Here is a 23,796-nt window from a genome sequence, read left to right on the forward strand (position 1 = left end):
ATTTCCTGTCTGAAATCTGTGCAGAATGGATCGTGAAGAGCCATGCATATTATACGTCAAATTTCTACCAGCTTTTATTTCTCTGGGCAAAGGAGATGTTTGTTGCATACTCGTGATCCATTTGTTTTTCAGATTGCTCCTGAGCCCTGGAGGAATCTTAAAGACTTTCTTCCCTGCGGCTCTGCAACTGGTACCCACAGCCCATGTAATAAACAAGGGTAGGCAAACACTTCCGAGGATAATATCTTCTCAGGCTCCATGACATCACTCATGATTTTGAATGCCTGGAAGGAAGCTGTTTTGTCCAATTTTGTTTTGGGGAAGTTTCAACAAGGTGATTATGTGAACACAATTAGAAATGATGTCAGTGGATTGTATCAGATGATTCACAGTGAGACATTCAACAGCAGTACAATCAGAACAACTAAGAATACAAACGACATTGTATTACAAACTCTAAGTCAGAGAGAGGCAGGCTCATGTTTATAGTCACAGAGAGCTACAGACCATGATGAAATAGTGACATGAACAGATTAATGGAGACCTGTGCTTCCATTGCCTTGAGAATCAATAACCAGACCAATTCAGAAATATATTTAGTCCTGCATTATCCTAAATTATACAATACAGTTCTTAACAGATCCACAGTTAATTTGCATGATAAAGATTGTGTGTAAAAGGTTCAACAAGATCCAGACAGAATGCCATGCTGTGTGCTTTCTTTTCTCTTCATTCTATTCTTTTTATATAATAACATCTTACATTTTATCCTGTTCCCACTTTCTTCTCCACAAACACCCGATTCCCCTTTCTTTGGGCTCTATGAAGTGCTCCCCTACCTGCCCACCTATTCCTGCCTTAGCACCATAACATTCCTCTACCCTGCATCAGTGAGCCTTCACAAGATGGAGGGTTCCCCTTTCAGCAGATATGGAAGATAAAGCTACATATCCAGATGGAGGCATAGATCCCTCCTCTTTGGTTGGCGGTTTACTATCAGGGACACTACCTTCAACACTAATGAGAAAGTAATATTAACATTTGGATTCCAAACCCCGATCTACCTGTCTAATCCTCAGGCTTTGTTTTTTAATTTAATAACATGCACTGACCCATCCATTCTTCATTATCTTTGTTTTCCTTCATAGTTTTTGCTCATTGTACATTGCAGAAGTGATGGGTCTTGTTTGTTTGTTTTTAATTAGGGAAGGATTTATTGAAATAAATACAATCTATTTCCTCTTGATTGTAGTAAATATGCAACAAGTTAACTAAAATGCCGAGAAACTTTAAAGGTTAAGGAAATGAGACAAAAGTAGAATTCTGGGAGGAATAAAGCAAGTAGATGAATGGCAACTGACTCATCCAGAAGGATGGTAAGTTTAGGTTAGAGAGGAAATCACTAGCACTCTGCTGTTAACAATGGGAGCTGAAAAGCAGCACCACTCAAAGGGACAGATGTTGCTTGAAGCCTAGATTCATGTAGGACTTACTTTGTTTTCTGCATTATTTTATTGAATATTCTCTTCATCTAAATTTCACATGTTTTACTCTCTCCCCCAATCCCACCTCCCCCTTCATCATAATATTACCTCCATAAAGGCCCTCCATCTCTCTACTACCCTCTTCTTTCCCATCACCTTGGCATTCCTCTACACTGGAATAGGAGCCTTCTCTGGACCAAATTTCTCTCCCCCCATAGATGCCAGAGAATGCTATCCTATGCTGCATATGCACCTGGGGCTATGGGTTTCTCCATTTAACCTCACTGGTTAATGTTTTAGTCCCTGGGAGCTGTGGTGGCTTTGGGTAGTTAGTAAGATTGTTCTTCCCATGGGGTTGCAGAACTTTTCAGTTCCTTCCATCATTTCTGTAGCTTCTTCATTGGAGTCCTTGTGTTCAGTTCCGTGGTTAGCTGAAAGCTTCCTCCACTATGTCATTTTGGCTCTAGCAGAGCCTCTGGGAGGCATCCATCAGATTTCTGCCAGGAAGCACTTCTTGGCATCAGCAATAATGCATGGGATTAGTGGCTTCATATGGGATGGTTCCCCATGTGAGGCAGTCTTCATATAATCCTTTCTCCAATCTCTGCTCCTGTATTTGGCCCATTATTTTCTTTCATGAGTGTTTTATTCTCCCTTCTAAAAACTACAGAGGCATCCAACTTCTGGCCTTCCTTCTTTTGGAGCTTCACAGGTTCAATGAATTGTTTGTTGGGTATTCTGAGCTTTTTGTTCTAGTATTTGTTATTTAGTGAGTATATTCCATGAATTATATAAATATATATATGTATATATATATATATATATATAGTGACTGGGTTACCTTACTCAGTATGATTAGCTACAAGTTTTATCCGTTTCACTATAACTTTCATGAAGTCATTGTTTCTAAGAGCTGCGTAATACTCCATTGTGTAAATATACCACAAATTCTATATCTATTCCTATGTCCAAAGACATCATGGTTCTTTCTAGCTACAGGATATTTTCAATAAGGCTGCTATGAAGATGGTGGAACATATATCCTTCTTAGATTTTGGAGCTTCTTTGGGGTATATGCCCAGGAGTGATACAGTTGTGTCCTCGGGTAGTGCTATGTCAATTTTCTGAGGAATTGCCAGTCTGATTTCCAGAGTGGTTGTACGAGATTACAACCCCTCCAAGAGTCGAGAAGTGTCTCTTTCTGCACATCCATATCAACATTTTCTGTCGCCTGAGTTTCTGATCTTTTGTTTCTGACTGGTGTGAGGTGGTATCTCATGAGTGTATTGGATTTCATTTTTCTGATGTCATGGGATGTTGAGCATTTCTTCAGGTGACTCTTAGCCATTCGATGTTCCTCACTGGAGAATTATTTTTTAGCTCTGTCCCCGCTTTTGAAAGCAGTACTTAATTCTCTAGAATCTGACTTTCTGAGTTATTTTTATATATTGTAGTAGATATAAAATTAGTAAAGATATTTTCTCAGTCTGTTGGTTGAAGTTTTGTATTTTTGACAGTGTCCTTTGCCTTACAGAAGCCTTGCATTTCATAAGGTCCCAAGCAGTTTTTATTACAACTGATCTGTAATACAGCTTGAGGTCCAGAATAGTGTTGTCGTCATGATGCAAATTTTAAGGTAATTTATGACTCATCTATTTCATCTGCTAAGTAAAATTGCCGATTTGCTCTACATTTTCCAGTTTTGTTGTGTATTGGTTTTTGTAGTAGGATCTGATGATTTCTTGAATTTCTTCACTTTCTGTTGTTATGTATCTTTTTTCATTTGTGATTTTGTTATTTTAGATTCTCTCCATTTGCCCTCTTGTTAGTTTGGCTAAAGGTTTACCAGTCTTGTTGATTTTCTCAAAGAACCAGCTTCCTTTTCCTGTCGACTCTTTGTACAGTTTTTAATTTCTATTTGGTTAATTTCAGCTCTGAATTTGATTATTTCCTCCTATCTACTCCTCTTGGGTGTATTTGCTTCTTTTTGTTCTAGATTTTTCAGGTGTTGTGTTAAGCTTTTATATATGTTCTCTGCAGGTTCTTTTTGGATGCACTCAGAGCTTGAGTTTTCCTTTTAGCACTGCTTTCACTGTATTTCATTAGTATGGGAATGTTGTGCCTTCATTTTCCTTAAATTGTAAAAAAGTCTTTGATTTCTTTCTTTATTTTTGTTCTTTAAAAACCTATACTTAATAGAGTACTGTACAGTTTTCATGTGTATGTGGGCTTTTTGTTGTTATTGACGATGAACTTTAATCACTGGTGATCTGATAGGAAGCATGGGAGTATTTTGTTGTGACTGACTATGTGGTCCATTTTGGAGAAGATGCAGTGAGGTCCTGAGAAAAAGATATATTCATTTATTCGGTATGAAATATTGTTTAGAAGTCTGTTAAATCCATTTGGTTCATAATTTCTGTTAGTTTTATTGTGTCTCTGTTCAGTTTCTACTTCCATGATCTGTCCATTGATGAGAGTGGGGTGTTGACGTCTTCCACTCTTATATTGTGTGGTGTAATATATGGTTTGAACTTTAGTAGGGTTTCTTTTATGAATGTGGGTGCCCTCCTATTTGGAGCATGGATGCTCAGGATTGAGAGTTCATCTTGATAGATTTTTCCTGTAACCAGTAAAAAGTGTCCTTCCTTGTTTTTTTGAAAAAGACATTTGGTTGAAATCTACTTTATTTGGTATTAGGATGGGTACTCCAGCTTGTTTCTTGGGAATATTTGCTTGGAAAGTTTTTGTTACAGGCACTTTTCTCTGAGGTAGTGCCTGTCTTTGTTTCTGAGATGATTATCCTGTTTGATATTCAGTCTGATAATCTATGTCTTTTTATTAGGGAATTGAGTCCATGGAAGTTAAGATATACTAAGGAATAATGATTTCTATTTTCTGTTTTTTTTTTTGTTGTTGTTGTTAGAGGTAGAATTTTGTTTGTATGCCATTCTTCTTTTGTTTTTTTGTTTGGTGTGGAAGAGGCCAAAATTATTTGTATGAAAATTAATCAAAAATTATTCTATAAAAGATATAAAATTATGTGATTTTTGAAATGGGGTGTCTGGTTTTTGAAAAGAGTCTACAGTCTCTGTTTTACTAGTTTTTTTTAATGCTACAAGTGTCCATTTGTCTTCTTCATTAATCTATCAAAGGTCTTGAACCTGGATTCCCAGCAGCTGAAAAGTACAGTCCAGTTGACCTTTGACCATTTGATGATGTTCAATGGCTCCTCCACTTACAGTGTAACAACAACATATATAGGAACACATACAATAAGTAAGAAAATATAAGAAAATATTGATAAAATTCAAGATTGGAATATAATAGACATGGAATTTTAGAGAAGACCATTTATTATATTATATTTTTGTAGGATTCACTTAAACTGCAGTTTAAGTATAAAGTATTTTTTGTATAAATAGCATCATCCATAAATTTACCACAAGAAGAATGTGAAAGTTATTGCAGACTGTATTCCTTACAGGGTCACTTTTAACAATGATATTTCTGTAAAGACTAACTTAGGGAAGTGACACTTTTTATAAATGCTGATGAATTTTAGACCCATTCAGCATCCCACTGTGGGAGGATTATTGACAAATGTGAAGGATTTAGTTCAGCTGCAAACATTCAATTGTTCTTTTGAAAAGTTTAGTTTTTTTGGAAACAGCATAACCAAAGCATCTGGCTCCCTGTCCATTGTTCTAGAATTTTCTGAGTCAAGAACTCAACCAGAACTGCACATTGAGGGCAGATGGAAAAAAATTGAAGGCAAGCAAATATAAGTACTTTTACCAATCCCTTCAAATACTACAATATAATAACATGTTCAAATATGTACAAGCTTATTTTGTTTCATTATTCTTTAACTATTTTATTTTACAGTCCAGTTGTTATTCCCCTAATGGTTCAGTGCCTGACTCTTCCCCATCCCCTACCTCATCCCTTACCCCCTCTACTAACTCCAAGAAGATTTATCTTCCTCTCCAATCCTCAGACCTTCCCAATCCCTTGTGCCTCAAGTCTCTAGAGGGTTAGGTGTGTCTTCTCTCACTGAGGCCAGACCAGGCAGTCCTATGTTGCATGTGTGTCAGGGGCCTCATATCAGCTGGTGCATGCTGCCTGGTCGATGGATCAGTGTCTGGTAAGCCTTGGTTATGCAGGTGGGTTGAGACTGCTGGTCTTTCCATAGGGTCACCTTCTACCAATTGTTTTCTAATTCAACTGTAGGGGTCTCCATTTTCGGTCCATTGTTGGATATAATATATTTGTATTGGATAGCAGAAAAGAATATTTCCTTTGTAAACTATGAGCCAATAGCTTGACTAAAAGCTGATAAACCAGTCAGTATTCTGTCATGTGTGCAGTCCTACTGGAAGCCAGTGTATATGTTCTGATTTCATCTTTGTTGATTCTTTAGTATATTTGATATCTTGTTTGATTTAAGTGAAGATTTGCTTGTGTAGCCAGGTCTGTCCTAGAAAGCACTTTCTACAGAAGCTAATAGATTTAACGACTATATCTCCATTTCTGAAAGTTACAGGGAGGGAAAATCTCCATGAATGCAACATGATGACTAAAATTTTATTAATAACTTTAGATTTTTAGTTCTTGCAAAGGAGACTAAACACTTAAATGAGTGTAAGAATTCATGAACTGTGCACACGAGATAATATCTCCAGACATCATTAGAGGAACCAGTGAGATGGATTCTAAACTAGATACATGCATTGAAACCCAATATTTTGTGGGTATGGACCAACATTACATTGGACATAACTCCTGAAATATTTGTTCAGAAATATGATTTCTCCCTGATCTTTTGTATAGAATTTCTCTCTGGTCTTATTAAAATGATGTAGATCTTGGGTGCAAAGATGCATCCAAGCATTCCTGCACTAGAAGCCAAGATGGAGAAGATCTCCACAGCAACCATGACCTTGCCCTTGGTGCTGTGGTAGACAGGAAGGAAGGTGACCCAGACACTACAGAACACTAGCATGCTGAAGGTCAAGAACTTGGCTTCATTGAATGTGTCAGGCAGATTCTTGGCCAAGAAAGCCACAGTGAAGCTTCCAAAGGCCAGGCAGGCCAAGTATCCCAGGACAAAGTAGAATGCAGTAACTGAGCCCTTGTTGCACACAATGATGATGTGGCCATGCTCAGAGTGTTCATCAGTATCAACAAAGGGAGGAGAAACGGCTATCCAGGTTGTACACAGAATACATTGAAAGAGGGAACATGTGGGAATAATGTAGTTGGGAGTCCCTGATACTAGGAAGTTTCTCAACCTTCTTCCTGGGTCTGTGACTCTGAATGCCAGAATCACAGTTACTGTTTTGGCCAGAACTGTGGAAACAGCCACAGTGAATACAATCCCAAAGGTGATTTGCTGTAAGATACAGGTTACTCTGTTAGGATGGCCAATGAAGAAAAAGGAGCACAGAAAACAGCACATGAGTGACACGAGCAATAGGTAGCTGAGGATTCTGTTATTGGCCTTCACAATAGGAGTGTCATGGTGTTTCACAAAGACCCAAAGTACCAGAGCTGTGAATGCAGAGAGACAGAAGGTTAGTAAGGCAAGAGCCATCCCCAAGGGGTCTTCATAGCTTAGAAAGATCACAGCTTTCTGAAGGCATTTGTTGTGTTGTGTGTTGGCATAGTGGCCTTCTGGACAATTTATACACTGATCCATATCTGATGTAGAAAGGAAAGTTTAGTTAGTGCTGCTTTAGAAATATTATAGGCAAGGTATTTCAAGTGAGCTTGTTAAGAAAGCCTTGCACTGCTGCCTTTGATGATGAGAAAATATTTGAATCACATTGCTCCACAAAATCACTCTCGATTTTTAAGGGGAAATCAAACCAAACAATTATTTATGTATTTAAGTTTTGATTATATTATTTATAATGTTATCAGAATGCAAAGACTTCCTAAATCATCTGCTGGTTCTATGTTGATATCAAGTAGATTATTGAAGTCAGAGAAGATACATTTATAAACAGTATGCAGTTGGTTATATTTTAAATACTAAACACTACACTGTTTCTTGAAATCTTTAATTATTTCACTCTCTATGACACATTAAGACTATGCCATCTACTGGGACAAGACCTGTAATAGTTACTAGAGAATTTAGTATCTCAAACATGCTGACATAGAAAAAAAACTAAATTGAACAGGTAGGCTGCATGTATGTGTGTGTGTCCGTTTGTGTGTGTGTGTATTCATGTAAGTGTAAAAACTGCATTACTGAATTTACAAGTTTCAGTCATGTTATTAGAAGAAGGAGGAAAATGAAAGGTAATATAATATTAATATTTGAAAAGTAGAAAATATTAAAGAAATGAGCCCTCAGAATATCCTCATTTGTGAGTATGTAAACAAAAGTTCTGGTTATCGGTCATCTGATGCCGTAATATTAGCATTGAAGGGGAAAAGGACCTCTGTCGATACTTTGTAGTAAGAAGCCCTTTACCTCGATTCTTCATTTGGAGTGCTGAGCACTTTCATCCTTGCCTCATCTCCATTCCTAGGGGACTCAGTGTCTGTGAATGCACTTAGAGATGAAATCAGTATTTACAAAAAGAATGATAAATAGAACAGAGGAATTCTCCAGCAAGAGTGGTAACCCTGATGGTTTTTATTAAGTAATAGTACCCCATTCCTAAGTTGTCATCCTGATCATTGCCACAATATGAACTCATTGTAGTTGCACTTCATATATATGTCATTTCATCAAATGTTTATGTGCTTTGTTGGTATTCAGAATTTTTAACTAGAGAAGTGCATTTGTGGAAACATATTATTTGATATTTGATAATTTAATAAAGCCTAAGAATTTGGATAAGATATGAATAGAATATTCTGCTCTAAGAGAACCTGAGTTCAGATCCCATCAGCCATGTCAGGTGTCTCCCAAGTGCATGTAAATATACATACAGGGGTATTTTTTGTGTTTATGTGTTCCAAACATGTCTTTCTCATCCCACATATGTAAGCAATTAATGTACTAAAATATATTGTGTAATTTTTTGTCATTCATCAATGTAAATATTAATTTTTATTTATTTTTACATCTAAAACAATTTCAGAATACTTTTAAAAATTATTCTTTTTAGCAAAGTGTATGTTAGAATGCATCACTTCAACTGATGTATCCTGAGTAGGTTGCTTGGTTCAATGCACCTTAGGAATAAGCTCAGAATGTAAACCTTATCTATGAATGATTTAACTGTTGAGCACACGCACAGGCATCATGTCTTTTAAGAATTTTAACTAATTCTGTAAAACGAGGGGCAAAATGATTGGAAGGCTACCCATGAACGTTCTGCATTTTGTAAACCCTAAATAATTTTTTTACTAATAGGCATGAGATGTAACATGCTGATACGATTATCTTAGTGTATTCTATATTATGGATCAACTCTTGTCCTCTACATCCTGGATTCAGATCACATCTGGCTTTGAACATGGTCCTCTGAATAAAACACACTTAGCAGTTTCTCACAAATTTGCCATTACTTTACACTTCTATATTAATCTCACAGAGAACATGGGCTTAGTACCTAGCAGTCTCATGACTTAGTCAAGTTACTCTATATTGGGTTTTGTTTTTAGGAGCTCCTATATTACATGTTGTGCATAATTTTATGTAGGACAGATATATTCATAAAATAGCACTAAAGTAATTCTTTTTAAAATATTGAGACTAAAGTCTAATATATATGTAGTTTTACAATAGGTTTATTATTTGAAAAATCTTGTGGAGAATTGCCTAAAATAACATTTTTATTCTCTAAAGTATTTCTTTGTGAAAATGTCATCTTCCATTAATTTGAAAAGAGTTGGTGTGTGGGTGAAGGAACAAGGTATGTGTGATTGTTTTTGGCAGAATTTTGTTAATGCTCTTTCTCTCCTTCTCTATCTTCCTCTCTCTCTCTCTCTCTCTCTCTCTCTCTCTCTCTCTCTCTCTCTCTCTCTCTGTCACTCTGTCTCTGTCTCTGTCTCTCTGTCTGTCTCTCTCTCTTCATATGTATATATATATATACATATATATATATATATATATATATATATATATATATAAAACTAGTAAATTATAAAAGTTATATATTTTATATTTTATTTGCTTTTAGTTGACTTCATTATCTCACTGTGGCACAAATGTAATACATATTTGCAGGATTTATCAGAACAGCAAACACTCACTTGTTTCATTAGAAATTTCATTTTCAGCACAAGGGCTGCAAAGAAAACAGCAGGCTGCCATTCCCTCCTTCCAGATTCTTTTGGATCCAGGACTACAATCTGCACTGCACACCGAAGATGGCATCTGAGAATGAAATTAGACACATGTAGATAATGAGTTTTATCTATTTATTTTATGTTTTATATTAGCACATTGTGATTTAAATGAGCTTATTTCATGTACAGTAATTTAGGACAGGTCACCTTGTCCTTTGTTTAATGACCACATGAATATTGGAAATACACTGAAGAAAAGTTGGATAGTTTCTGAACACTTACAGACTCAGGAAAAGGAGCTGATAGTAAGCTGTGTGCAAAATCTACAGAACTTTCAACATGATGGTTTTTTTGGTAATTATTTTCAATTTGGCCCTAAGTACTATGAATAGAAAGAAAAAAATTTGAAATATTTTTCATCCAACACTAGTTCTGTCCTCATATCATTGAAGCATTCTCTTAATTGTTCATTGATATGGGAATGTCCTTCTCATTGTGGGCAGTAGAGCCAGTAAGGAGCATTCTATTAACATCTATGCTTGAGCTCTCTGTACCCAGACCCTGTTCCAAGAAAGCTGGTCCTACACTAGTGATGACACACAGGAGTACAAAAGGAACAAGCCCCTGTCAGAATCAGCAATGCCAGTTAACACCAGAGATTAATAGATGGTGAGAGGCAAGTTAAAGAAACTAAGCAACAGAAAACAAAACACACAGCATCTTCTGAACACAGTTTCTCCAGCACAGCAAGTACTGGATACCCCAATACACCAGGAACGCCAGATTCTGATTTAAAATCACAACTCATAATGATGTTACATGGATTTAAGTATGGCATAAATAACTCCCTTAAAGATATATAGAAGTACACAGCTAAAAAGGTCGAAGCCCTTGTAATGAAAACACCAACACGCACACACACAAACACACACACACACACACATACACACACACACACACACACACACACACACACACACACACACAAATCCCATAGATAAATACAGGAAACACAAATCCCATAGAGAAATACAGAAAAAAAAAAAAAACAATGAAACAGGTGAAGAAATTGAGGAAAATCATACAGGATCTAAAATTAAAAATAGAAACAATAAAGGAATCACAAAGGGAGACAACCATGGAGTTAGAAAACCTAGGAAACAGATAAAGAGTCATTGACACCAGAATCACCAAAAGAATACAAGAGTTAGAAGAGAGAATCACAGGGACAAATAATACCATAAAAAACTTTGACACAATAGTAAAAGAAAATCCAAAAGGCAAGAAGGTCTTAACCCAATACATTCAGAAAATTCAGGACATACTGAAAAGATCAAACCATAGGATAGTAAGTATAGAAGAGTGAAGATTCCCAACTAAAAGGCCAGTAAATATCTTCAAGAAAATCACAGATGAAGACTTTTCTAACCTAAAGAAAGGGATGCCCATAAACATACCCAAAGCCTACAGAACTCCAAATAGGATGGGACCCTAAAATATATTCCTTTCTTCATGTTATAGTCAAAACACTAAATGCACAAAACAAAGAAAGAATATTAAAAGCATTAAGGGAAACAAGTCAAGTAACACATGAAGGCAGACCTATCAGAATCACACTAGACTCTTCAGCAGAGACTATGAAAGTTAGAAGATCCTGGGAAGATGTCATACAGATCCTAAAAGAACATAAATGCCAGCCCAGGTAACTATATACAGCAAAACTCTATATTAACATTGTTGGAGAAACCAAGATATTTTATGACAAAAGAAAATTTACACAATGTCTTCCAAAAATCCAGCCCTACAACGCACATTAGTTGGGAAACTTCAACAGAAAGAGAGAAACTACACCCTAGAAAAAGCAAGAAAGTAATTTTTTTCAACTAGCCTAAAGAAGACAGCCTCACAAACATAATTCTACCTCTAACAATAAAAATAAAAGGAAAGGACAATCGTTGGTTTCTAATATCTCTCAACAGCAATGAACTCAATTCCCTAATAAAAAGACAGAGACTAGCAGACTAGATAGGTAAAAAGAACCCAGCATTTTCCTGCATACAGGAAAACTACCTCAGTGACAAAGACAGACACTCACTCAGAGTAAAAGGGTAAAAAACACTTTTCCAAACAAACGGTACCAAGAAACATGCTGGAGTAACCATTCTAATATGAAATACAATTGTCTTTGAAACAAATATTATCAAAAAAAGGAAGCACACTTCATCCTCATCAAAGCAAAATACAGCAATATGAATTCTCAATTCTGAAAATCTGTACTCCCAATGCAGGGTACCTACATACATGTAAAAAATGTTACTAAATCTCAAAATACGCATTTCACATCACACAATAATGTGGCAAACTTCAACACCCCACTCTTGTCAATGGACAGATCATGGAGACAGAAACTAAACAGAGACATAGTCAAACTAACAAGTTATGAACCAAATGGAATTAACATACACATGTACCTCTGATCCTAAAACAACAACAACAAAAAAAACCTTTCTTCTCACCACCTCATGGTGCCATGTCCAAAACTGAACATATAATCAGTCACAAAGCAGGCCTCAACAGATACAAGAAGATTGAAATTATTCTCAATGAAGTTGTTGATTTTATAAGTTGAATTTTAATACATCTTTTCTCTCGAAATTTAGTTTTAAATAAAAATAATCAATTATTTCAAGACATATTTTGAGAAAATTGATGAACATACATTGCATAAAAATATTTAAAATCATAAATAAAAGATAAAACAACTTTCAATCTGATAAAAAAGGAGCCATTTCTGGACATTTTTGGAAACTAATTTAATTCTGTATTGTGTGGTGTATTACACTTAATGGATTTGCAAATGTTGAATCTTGCTTGCATTACTGGAATAAATTATTTCTTTGCTCAGAAAATGATATTTATTTTGTGTTTTCTGATAGGTTTCAGTCAGGAATGATTCTTACACAATTTTCAGAGGTATTATTCTCTAATTTCCCTTTTTCCTCTTAAGATACATTATATTATTCCACTGATTTTTCTTTGTCATAAAGAAAATTTCTCCTCATGTATAAGTCTCTCTATCCTCTGCATGAAATCAAGGAATGTCATAAAAACAAACCATCCCTGTTGTTTTAATTTCAGTTAGAGAATGTTATCAAAAATATTTAATTATAACTGTAAATTATTTGTTTCTTTTGTCTGATTTCTGTTATTGCTGTTTTTGATGTGTTTAATAGTCATTTGTCTGTAGTTCTTTTGCTGTTTGTGTGTTTCTTTGACTTGTTGTTCACCTTACTGAAAAGTGTGAAGGAGTTCTTCACATTTATCTAAGTGATTTTCTGTGGATAGGAGTTTCCGTAATTGTGTTCATTAATGAATTTGGTAAGTATCCTTCTATCATATGAGATGAGATCTTTGTATATAATAACAGTAGTTAGCAATCAGGACTCTTAGTATTTCATAACTGTAATATTAACCTCACACTTATCAAATCACCATCTGTTCCAGAGGTTTATTATAATGGAGGAGATTACTGTGTAATAATGAAGAGAATATTGTTCAGTTTAAATGAAAGAATATCAAATGGTGGTAAAAAACCAGTTTTGTAATTGTTAAATTTCAGAAAATGGTTTTGATATAACAAAGATGTATTTTGTGCATGTATAAGATCTTCACAGCCACCAGAAACAATGACTTGACCAAATTCTTAAGAAAATGGCTGCATCTAGAGAATATCATTCTGAGTGAGATAACCCAGTCACAAAAGAACAGACATAATATGCAGTCACTGATAATGGGATGCTAACCCCAGAGGCTCGCACTGCCCCAGAAACAACTCACAGACGGTATGAAGTCTAAGAAATAAAGAAAACAAAACAAAACAAGACAAAAAAAAATCTCTATACAACAAGAAAACTTTGGCTATTTCCATGTTACATTTTGTTTTACATGTACTTTATGCTCATTGTAACTATTAAGTTTTCAATGCATACTATCAAATCTTTAAAAAAAATCAAGTACTGACTAAAAATATATTCATACAGTTTTATGTAAAAATTATTTTAAAATCTGAAAAAAGTACTGACAAAAACGTATTGTATAATTTTATGCAAACAATGCTTAAAATCTGTACATTTATCTTTGTTTTGTAAAATAAAGTTGTTTAAAAAAGATCTTCAAAGTATTAGTAAAAGTATGTCAAAAATGAAAAAGAGAAACCAAATACAGGAGCGTAGGAATTGGTTCCTGAGGTGACAATACATTTCATTTCAATGTTTACTGTTGTGTATTAGGAATCAATAAGTTAGTACACACTCACCCTTCTACTTCCTGTGGCAAACTCAGTTGTTCCTGCAGATAAATGAAAGAGTCGACCATGTGGGAAATATGGGCTGAACCGTCCTATCTTCACCTTAAACTCAACGTGTTGTGAGAAATTCCAAATGTGAAAAATGTCATAGTCTTCCTGCAGCATTACTCTATGTTTCATAATCACTCTGTCCCCTAGAGGATTAGTAAAGTTGACCTTTCCCAGAAAGGAATTTATCTGAAAGATAAGCATCATTCTATATTGTACATATGTTCCCTCGAGGCACACAATGGGTTATGACTACATAGTAAAGGCAACGTCATTTAAAGAATGAAAAAGAAATCACAACATATGCAAATAAAATGAAATGGTAATATTCCAAGAATTTCAGTTCTCTCAGAAAATACTGCCAAACAAAAACAAACATAAATGCAGAACCAAAACAGATATGCAGATATGTGAGCACACGCATGTATGCGCTCGCACACAGACACATACACACACATTAACACAGAAAGGAGTTCACATCTTATACAACTCACACATATAATACAGGTATACAACTATTTACAAAAAATATGCATAAATGTTGACACATATGTAAACAATCTGGCACAAAGAAATACATATATACACTCAAATAAAAACATAGATTCTATATCACACAAATTACATACACTGGCATACATACAAACACACATATACACACATGCATATGCAAACATATTGAGAGTGAAACATGGGGAGAGGTGTAAATATATAAGCACCAGTCCAGAATGATATTGAGACACAGAGAAGTTTATACACACACTTAATGACAAAAACAAGAGAAGGTCGAGGAAAGCATAAAAAAATATATAGGCAGACACATACACTTAAGTACATACAAATACATAGAAACACATAATAACCCAAAATATATAAGTTGATACACAAAGAAACATTCTCTGATAAATAGAGAAAAAAGAAACACACATATAAATACACATATATAGAAACAAAGTCATGTATATAAAAATTGTTGCCTATTCCAGAGTCATGTAGAGAGATAACCATGTATGTACAAAACAACACAAATATAAACACAGATACATGAAAAGTGTAAAACATATACATGTACACATTGAGAAAGATAAATTTACACTGAAAATACATATATACCAAACTGAATACCAACACTATTTCTTGTTTACTTACATTGAGAAAACCAAGTAAGTTCCCCAGAGCCTCCACTGGGGCAGAATCACTGGAGAAACCTAAAGAAAACCATTCCTTAAAATGATTTTCACATAATTGACAAATAAAAATAAAAACTTATCTTTTTGAAGGATGGAAGGACTGTGTATCCAATATTGATATGGGTATACTGGTGGATATTCGGGACTCTATATGAAATGACAAAACTTCAATGATACCCTGTACCTTCTTTTTCCATTCACATTTATACCAGTCACTAGATTTCATTTTTCTTTAGGAAAAATGTTCACAAACCTATCTATTTTGGAAAATATTTCAAATTTCATTAAGTATGGGCATCTGAGAAGCTCTAAATGATTATGCAATTGAAAACACCAACCCAGTCACAAAAGAACAGACATAATATTCGGTCAATGATAATTGGATACTAACCCCAGAAATCTCTGAACACCCCAGAAACAAATTACAGACTATGCGAAGTTCAAAAAAACAAAGGCCAAAAAAGAAAAAATCATTTTTTTGCTTAATCTTTACACACCAAGAACACTTTGATTATTTCCAGGTTATACCTTGTTTTACATGTACTTTATGCTCATTGTAACTAGTAAGATTTTAAGGCATACTATCAAACCTTTAAAAAAATTCCAGTACGGAAAAAATATATTCACATACTTTTATGCAAAAATGCTTTTAAAATCTGGACATTTATCTTTGTTTTGTAAAATAAAGTTGTTCAATTAAAATGAAAAGAAAACACCAAGAATCACCCAATAGAAGAAACTATACCTTCAAGCAGGGAGAACTGGCTCCTTTCCCATTGTCTGTTGCCTGATTATCAACCAGTTGCAGATTCATCTCATGGAGTGCATGGGCCACGGCATACACAGCATTGTATATGTTATGACTACCATCACTAAAGACCATGTTAAACTTCTGTTCCTTTAGCCATTCTAGTGAGACATTGGATGTAGACTCCTCTAGTATTTTACAGTCAGATGCTGAGGATTCATTGGTAAAGTACTTCCAATCTGGCATTACTAGATATAAATCTTTGTTTTTGGGATGGTACAATGTCTGTACAAAATTTTTAAAGCTAGAAATCTCACCATGGTGGTGGAGAAAAGTAAGAGTCCCATAGAATGTGCCATGAGTTAAGTCTCTCTTACTGGTAGGGAAATTAAATTGTTTTGTGGTGACCCATATTCTCTGTATGACTGGAGATTCCCACATTCTGAAGCTCAATTCAATAATACTCTCTGCTTCCCCATGAATGATAATAACATTAGTAGATGACATCACAATTTGTTTGTGGTACATTTCAGTTCTGTAATAATATGATTGCTGAAGGAATGACATCATGGTCACAAAGGCAAAGCAAATTCCCCTGTCTTTACTCTCTGTTTTCATCTCTGAGAGAAACTGATGGCCTTGATCATCATAGACAATGACAAGGCCGACCCAGTTCCAATTGAAGTAAAGTAAGAAGGAAACCATTGCCAATGCTAGAGATGTGTGCCTTGGGGCCATCTGATAGAGATAGGGAAATTGTTCATTATCACTGAAGATGGAATGGAAAGGTCCATAGGTCAGCTGAAGGAGCTACAACACAGAGAGCAGCATGAGGTGTGGTGCACATAAAAACCTGTGATCATATTTACCTGAAAACAGTGATTACCTGTGACTTGTCCTCTCATCTATGATTTAAATGAGCAAATGTGGAAGCCTGCCACATACACTTCTAATGGGAACAGCAAGCATGGCTGTTTAATAAAGGTAATGGAATGTATTTGCATGTTATAATAACTGCTATTCTGTCTTTTAGCTTCTGTCTTGAATCTGTGTTTTTGATGTTTGGAGGGATTTTAATATATGTACAACTTCTGAATATTTGACTAATTTTTTTAAAAGTCATTTATTATGACTTAATTCAGAAATACTTCTAATATTTAAGAGGAAACTTATGAATACTACTGCTTTATCTTTTAAAAAAATTCTTATCTACTATACTAAAGATTGAAACACATAAAAATGCCAGAAATCTCTTTTTAGTATAAGGCTCCTGAATAATGTGAGAATATCTGCCTTTGTACTTTCTCAGGAAAGAGACAAAACAAAGTAATTAAAATTGTAAATAAGATTTGCCAGAGTAAAAGTGTTAGCAGTAGATCAGATTAAAAAATTCCTACTAAATACCCAGGCAATTATGGGGCAAAATATGTAGGACTCATAAACTGTATCTCTTGAGGAACATACACAGAAACAAAGTTAGATTGGATGGCGTTCTTTCCTCCATATGAAGTGTCTTATAATGATGGAAAAATAACCGTGTAAAAATATGAAAGAACAAGCTATCAGAACCACCAAACCCTTCTCTCTTAGAAAGTTCACTTAGGAAAGTGCACTCTTGCATGTTATGATGAGAAAACAAAAAAAACCAAGATAAAACATACCAATAATTTCCATAAACATATGAGATAATCATTATATTATTACAGAAAATGATTTATAATAAATATAACAATATGTTGCTGAAATTTTTCCAGCATGTCTACAGAGAGTTGGCACTCAGACCATTAATGGTTAGTCACACATTCACTGGTTGTAAAATGTCTAACTCTACAAAATGCACTGGAGGTTTTAATTTTTCCAGTGCCACTGAAATGTCATGAACTACCAAGCTAAGTATAGTCTGCCATGCCTTTGCAAAAAATATTCTACATACTTAAAAGTTGGTTTATTGAGCAAATATTTGTGAATATAATTTTGTTCCATCATAGTTTATCACTATACTTTTAACAGCTCCATGAGTGTAAGTGATCCATGATTGTAAGTGATAACTCTGTGATTTTTGGTCTACCAATGGTAATCTAAATGTATAACCAAGATAATGCATATCTTGGACAGAAGTAATATGTTCTATGATTTGGAACAACATGAATCAATCTCTGCTTATTGAGATTTGTATAAATAATACTCTAAATACCAGTCTGTCAAGGGTGCAAGGTTCTCTCTACCACTAAGCCAGACTCAATTCTTCATGACCTCCTCTATCCCTCCTTTCTGGACTCTGTCAACTTCTGGAGGTGGCCCCTAGCAAAAAGCCTATCATGTCTCTGATTAGTAATTACCATGGAACAGCGTAGATTGACATAAGCATGAATTCACTCTCATTCATTGACTTTCTTACTTGATATCAAAACCCCAAAGAACCATGACTTTAAGAATTACTACCCTATGATGACTCACACCAGGTGATAAGATGATGTCAAGTTCTAACCACCAATTTAACGATGCCAACCAAAAAGGTCCTGTAAGCAGAAATGAACACGTAGTTTCTTCACCACATATATAATTAGGCATATGTACATTTTGTTCATAAATTCCATATGGTGGAGGTATTAAATAATTTCCATCACAATGGCCCAAATTGTGTTTAATAGTCAAAGATACATTGGGTAAAAGGTCAGGATTCCTGTTGATTTCATCCACTGTAAAGGCTAATGCCAAAGCATATTTGTGGTGTTTAGATGTTTCTCTGTAAAAGATAACAGTGTTTATTGTGAACAGATGTTTAGGAATGATCACTTGAACTCAATAGGTGCACTATTCTGTACTGGAAGTTTCTACATCTGACCTCTATTAATGGAAACAATGGCTTTGTTGTGAGAAGGGATTAACCTGAGAACCTGGAAACTAGCAAACAGTTTAAAAGTTCATGACAGTGTTTCTTCAATAAAAAAGATATAATTGTGACCTCATCCAAAGACAGGATTTCCATCTCTGTTTTTGAGTCCTTTATCAGAATGTGAACAGAAAACCACAAGTCAATAATTCTGATCATGTCTTCATTTTAACATTATTTAGCAACATAAAAAAAGAAGTGGTATGAGCACCACTGAGTTTATGATATTTTTGTGAGATTAACTGAATTGTTTAAGGAAGCAAAAATGTGATTTATGAGTGAATAATAGCCTTTCTGCAGTAAGTTTTGTTTTCTGTACTTACAAAGACTTATATTAAGTGGCCAATATTGTTAACATGTCCCCTCATATCTATCTTCATCTTGTTATTTTTTTCAATCTTTTGCTGAAAAAAATTTCTAATGAATTATCTTTAAATACATTCAAATATCATAAGTGCATTTACTAAAGGTAACATGTTTATGCATATGTTTTTATGTATTTGAGCACAGTTTATTTAGGACATAAGAAAGCAAAACTTCCATGTCTTTTAACAGAATCTTTACAATAGACTATCCATGTTTCAAATGAAGAATATACACCTGTGCGAGGCACTTTGTGCAGCTTTGTCCACAGATTAAGGTCTTACTCCATTACTAGAGCACCATTCACATATTTTATTTACACAGGAATGTAACTATTCACTGTGGGTACTACTGGGTACCACTTATTTACAATTTTTTGGGATAAAACACTGGAAATATTACATGATCAATTTTAACACATCATTACATCTAGAGTGCAACAAAAACTGTTATGAGGAGGGCTTTATGTGAAGGATCAATGTATATAGTCCTGTGTACCTCACCTACTAGGCTTTAATTTAGGTGCCACTTGGAAGAAAATCAAACCCTTCCCTGGATTAATAAAAAGGAGAAAATTGAATTAAGTCTGCATGAGAATGGAGCTTGCTTCCTGGTGTTCAGACTTAGCAACAGAGGAATCAAAGATTTCCCTAATGTGCATCTTCAGATCACTCAAGAAATATTCAATTTCATTTACAAGGAATAATAAAAATGCACTTACAAGACATTAAGGGTCTGGTTAAAATAATCTTTTTCCATAGGCTTCTGTACTGCTCCAAAAATGAAGGAACAAGTTTGCTCCAAGTCTTGATCCTTGACCTCATTCAAATTTATTCTCCAAAAGCACCTGGGTTCAATAAGATTTGCCATGAGAAGTGGAATGTTGAGGAGGAAGTAGACTATCATCAAAATGAACATATTTTCCTGTCTGAAATCTCTGCACTATGGATCGTGAAGTGCCATGCATATCAGCACCACGAGATTCTACTAGCTTTTATATCTCTGGACAAAGGAGATGTTTGTTGCATACTCATGATTCATTTGTTTTTCAGATTGCTCCTGAGCCCTGGAGGAATCATAAAGACTTTCTTCCCTGAGGCTCTGCAACTGGTACCCACAGCCCATGTAATAAACAAGGGTAGGTAAATACTTAGGAGGATAAAATCTTCTCAGTCTACATGACATCACTCATAATTTTGAATGCCTGGAAGGAAGCCCTTTTTTTTCAAATTTGGTCTTTGGAAAGTTTCAACCAGGTGATTATGTGAACACAATTAGAAATGATGTCAGTGGGTTGTGTCAGATGATTCACAGTGAGACATTCAGTAACAGTGAACAATCGGGGAAACTCGAAATACACAGGACATTGTATTACAAAGAGGCAGGCTCATCTTTATAGTCATGCAAAGCCATAGACTATGTAGTGGTTAATCAAGGCCTTTGCTTGCATTGTCTTGAGAATCAATAACCAGACCAAGTCTGAAATATATTTTATCCTGCTTTGTCCAAAGTTATACAATACAGTTCTTCACAGATCCATAGTTAAATTGCATAAAGATGGAGTTTTAAAGGTTCAACAAGATCCAGAGAGAATGCCACACTGTGTGCATTCTTTTCTTTTTCATCCTATTGTTTGTATCATTTATTTACATTTCCAGTATCATACTGTTCCCACTTTCTTTTCCACAAATACTCCATCCCCTTTTCCTTTACCTCTATGAGAGTGTTCCCCATCCTGCCCACCTATTCCTGCCTTAGCATCATAGCATTCCTCCACCCTGCATCAGTGAGCCTTCACAGGACCAAGGGGTTTTCTTTCAGTAGATATGTTAATGAGGCTACATATCCAGCTGGAGCATGGATACCCCCATTTATACTTGTTGGTTGGTGCTTTAGTCCCTGGGACTCTGTGTCAACACTAATAAAAAAGTAATTCTAATATTTGGACTCCATATTATGACTTTCTGCCATGATCCTCAGTTTTTTTTAATTAATTCTTTGTGCTGACCCATCCATTGTTCATTATCTTTGTTTTTGATCATTTTACATTAGAGAAGTGATGGGTCTTCTGTTCTTTTTTTTTATTAGGGAAGGTTTTATTGAAATAAATGCAATCTAATTCCTCCCGATTGTAGTAAATTGGCAAGAAATAAAAAAATCCCAGGATGATTAATGGCTAAGAAGATGACACAAAAATAGGAGACTTATGGGAGGTATAAAGCAAGTAGATGAATGGCAACTGACTTATCCAGAAGGAACATAAATTTAGGTTAGAGAGGAAATCACTAGCACTCTGTTGTTGACAACGGGAGCTCAAAAGCAGCACCACTCAAGGGACAGACGTTGCTTGAAGTCTAGCTTCAAGTAGGACTTACTTTCTTTTCTGCATTATTTTATTGAATATTCTCTGTATTTACATTTTACATGTTATACTCTCTCCCCCAATTCTACCTCCCCCCTTTTCATCATATTACCTCCATTAAGGCCTTCCCTCTCCCAAATACTCTCTTCCTTCCCAGCACCTTGGCATTCCTCTACACTGGAATAGGAGCCTTCTCTGGACCAAATTTCTCTCCTCTCATAGATGCCATGAATGCTATCCTATGCTGCATATGCACCTGGGTCTATGGGTTTCTGCATTTAACCTCACGGGTTATTGTTTTAGTCCGTGTGAGGTGTGGTGGTTTTGGGTAGTTAGTAAGTTTGTTCTTCCCATGGGGTTGCAGAACCTTTCAGCTCCATCAGTCATTTCTGTAGCTTCTTCATTGGAGTCCTTGTGTTCAGTTCCATGGTTAGCTGCAAGCATCCTCCACTATGTCATTTTGGCTTTAGCAGAGCCTCGGGGAGGCATCCATATCAGAGTCTGCCAGGAAGTACTACTTGGCATCCGCAATAATGCATGGGATTAGTGGCTTCATATGGGATGGATCCCCATGTGAGGCAGTCTTTATAGGATCCTTTCTCCAATCTGCTCCTGTATTTGTCCCAGTATTTCCTTTCATGAGTGTTTTGTTCTCCCTTCTAAAAAGTACAGAGGCATCCAACTTCTGGCCTTCCTTCTTTTCGAGGTTCACATGTTCAATGAATTGTTTGTTGGGTATCCTGAAATTTTTGTTCTAGTATTTGTTTCTTAGTTCATGTATACATTCATCCATATCCTGCTACAAAAGTCTAACTTCTTGAGTTTGTTGTATACCTTGGATATTAGGCCTCTATCCGATGTGAGCCTGGTAAAATTCTTTCCCAATCTGTTGGCTGCTGTTTTGTTTTCTTGACAGTGTCCTTAGTCTTAAAGAAACTTTGGAATCTCATTAAGTTTCATTTGTCAATATTTGACTTTAGAGCTCGAGCCATTGTTGTTCTGTTCAGGAAATTTTCTCCTAAGCCTATGTGTTCTAAGGTTTTCCCTACTTTCTCTTCTAATAATTTCAGTGTACCTGGTTTAATGTGAAGATCGTTGTTCTACCTGTACTTGAGCTTTGTACAAGGTGTTAAAAAGGGGCTATTTTCATTCTTCTGCAGGCTGAGTACCAGTTGGACCAACACCATTTGATGAAGAGTCTGTCCTTTTTCCATTGAATGTTTACAGCTCTTTTGTCAAAAGTCGAGAGATTATATAGGGGACAGCTCTTTTCTGGGTCTTCTATTCTATTACATTGAGCCACGTGCCTATCTCTGTACCAGTACCATGCAATTTTTAACACAATTGCCTTGTAATATTGCTTGAGGTCAGATGTGGTGATGGCCGCAAATATTTTCTTGTTGTTGAGTATGGATTTTGCTATTCTAGATTTTTGGTTATACCAGATGAAATTGCACATTGCTCTTTCCAACACTATGAAGAATTGTGTTAGAATTTTGATGGGGATTGCATTGAATCTATAGATAACTTTGGCTAAAATAACCATTTTTACAATATTGATCATTCTATTCCATGAGTATGAGATATCTTTCCATTTTCTGAAATCTTCCTCTATTTCCTTTTTTAGAGATTTGAAGTTCTCATACTGGCCCTTCATTTGCTTAGTTAGAGTCATACTAAGGTATTTTATAGTGTTTGTGACTATTGTAAAGGGTATTTTCCCCTAATTTCTTTCTCCGCATGTTCGTCCATTGAGTAGAGGAAGGCTACTGATTAGTTTGAGTAAATTTTATATCCAGCCACTTTGCTTAACTTGTTTATCAGCTCTAGAAGTTCTCTGGTGGAATTTTTGGGATCATTACAAACACTATCATGTCATCTGCAAACACTGATGTTTTTACTTCTTCCTTTCCAATTTGTATCCCTTTGATTTTCTTTTGCTGTCTAATTGCTCTTGCCAGGTCTTTCAGTACTATGTTGAATAGGTAGGGGGAAGTGGGCAGCCTTGTCCAGTCCCTGATTTAAATGGGATTGCTTCAATTTTCTCACTGTTAAGTTTGATATTAGCTATTGGTTTGCTGCATATTGCTTTTATTATGTTTATGTATGGGCCTTGGATTCTGTTCTTTCCAAAACTTTGAACATGAAG

General features: G+C 35.4%; 1 protein-coding gene across 3 annotated transcripts in view; it reads right to left on the reverse strand.

The window, feature by feature from the left end:
• Positions 1-6,282: 6,282 nt before the first annotated feature.
• LOC308413591 (vomeronasal type-2 receptor 116-like) overlaps positions 6,283-23,796 on the reverse strand; it is a gene marked incomplete at both ends in the record, with an annotated part of 59,366 nt that continues 41,852 nt past the window's right edge. Inside the window, 6 exons of one of the 3 annotated variants that reach the window (XM_080908648.1) lie at positions 6,283-7,187; positions 9,702-9,825; positions 14,053-14,280; positions 16,027-16,839; positions 18,535-18,775; positions 20,007-20,203. In XM_080908648.1, the coding sequence (XP_080764774.1) occupies positions 6,283-7,187; positions 9,702-9,825; positions 14,053-14,280; positions 16,027-16,839; positions 18,535-18,775; positions 20,007-20,203 (2,508 nt within the window). Of the gene's footprint in view, positions 7,188-9,701; positions 9,826-14,052; positions 14,281-16,026; positions 16,840-18,486; positions 18,776-20,006; positions 20,204-23,796 lie in introns of those variants that run through there. The other 2 variants (XM_080908645.1, XM_080908646.1) reach the window with 2 other exon arrangements.

This window comes from Micromys minutus (genome assembly GCF_963924665.1).
Source record: "Micromys minutus genome assembly, chromosome: 32".
NCBI lineage: Eukaryota > Metazoa > Chordata > Mammalia > Rodentia > Muridae > Micromys > Micromys minutus.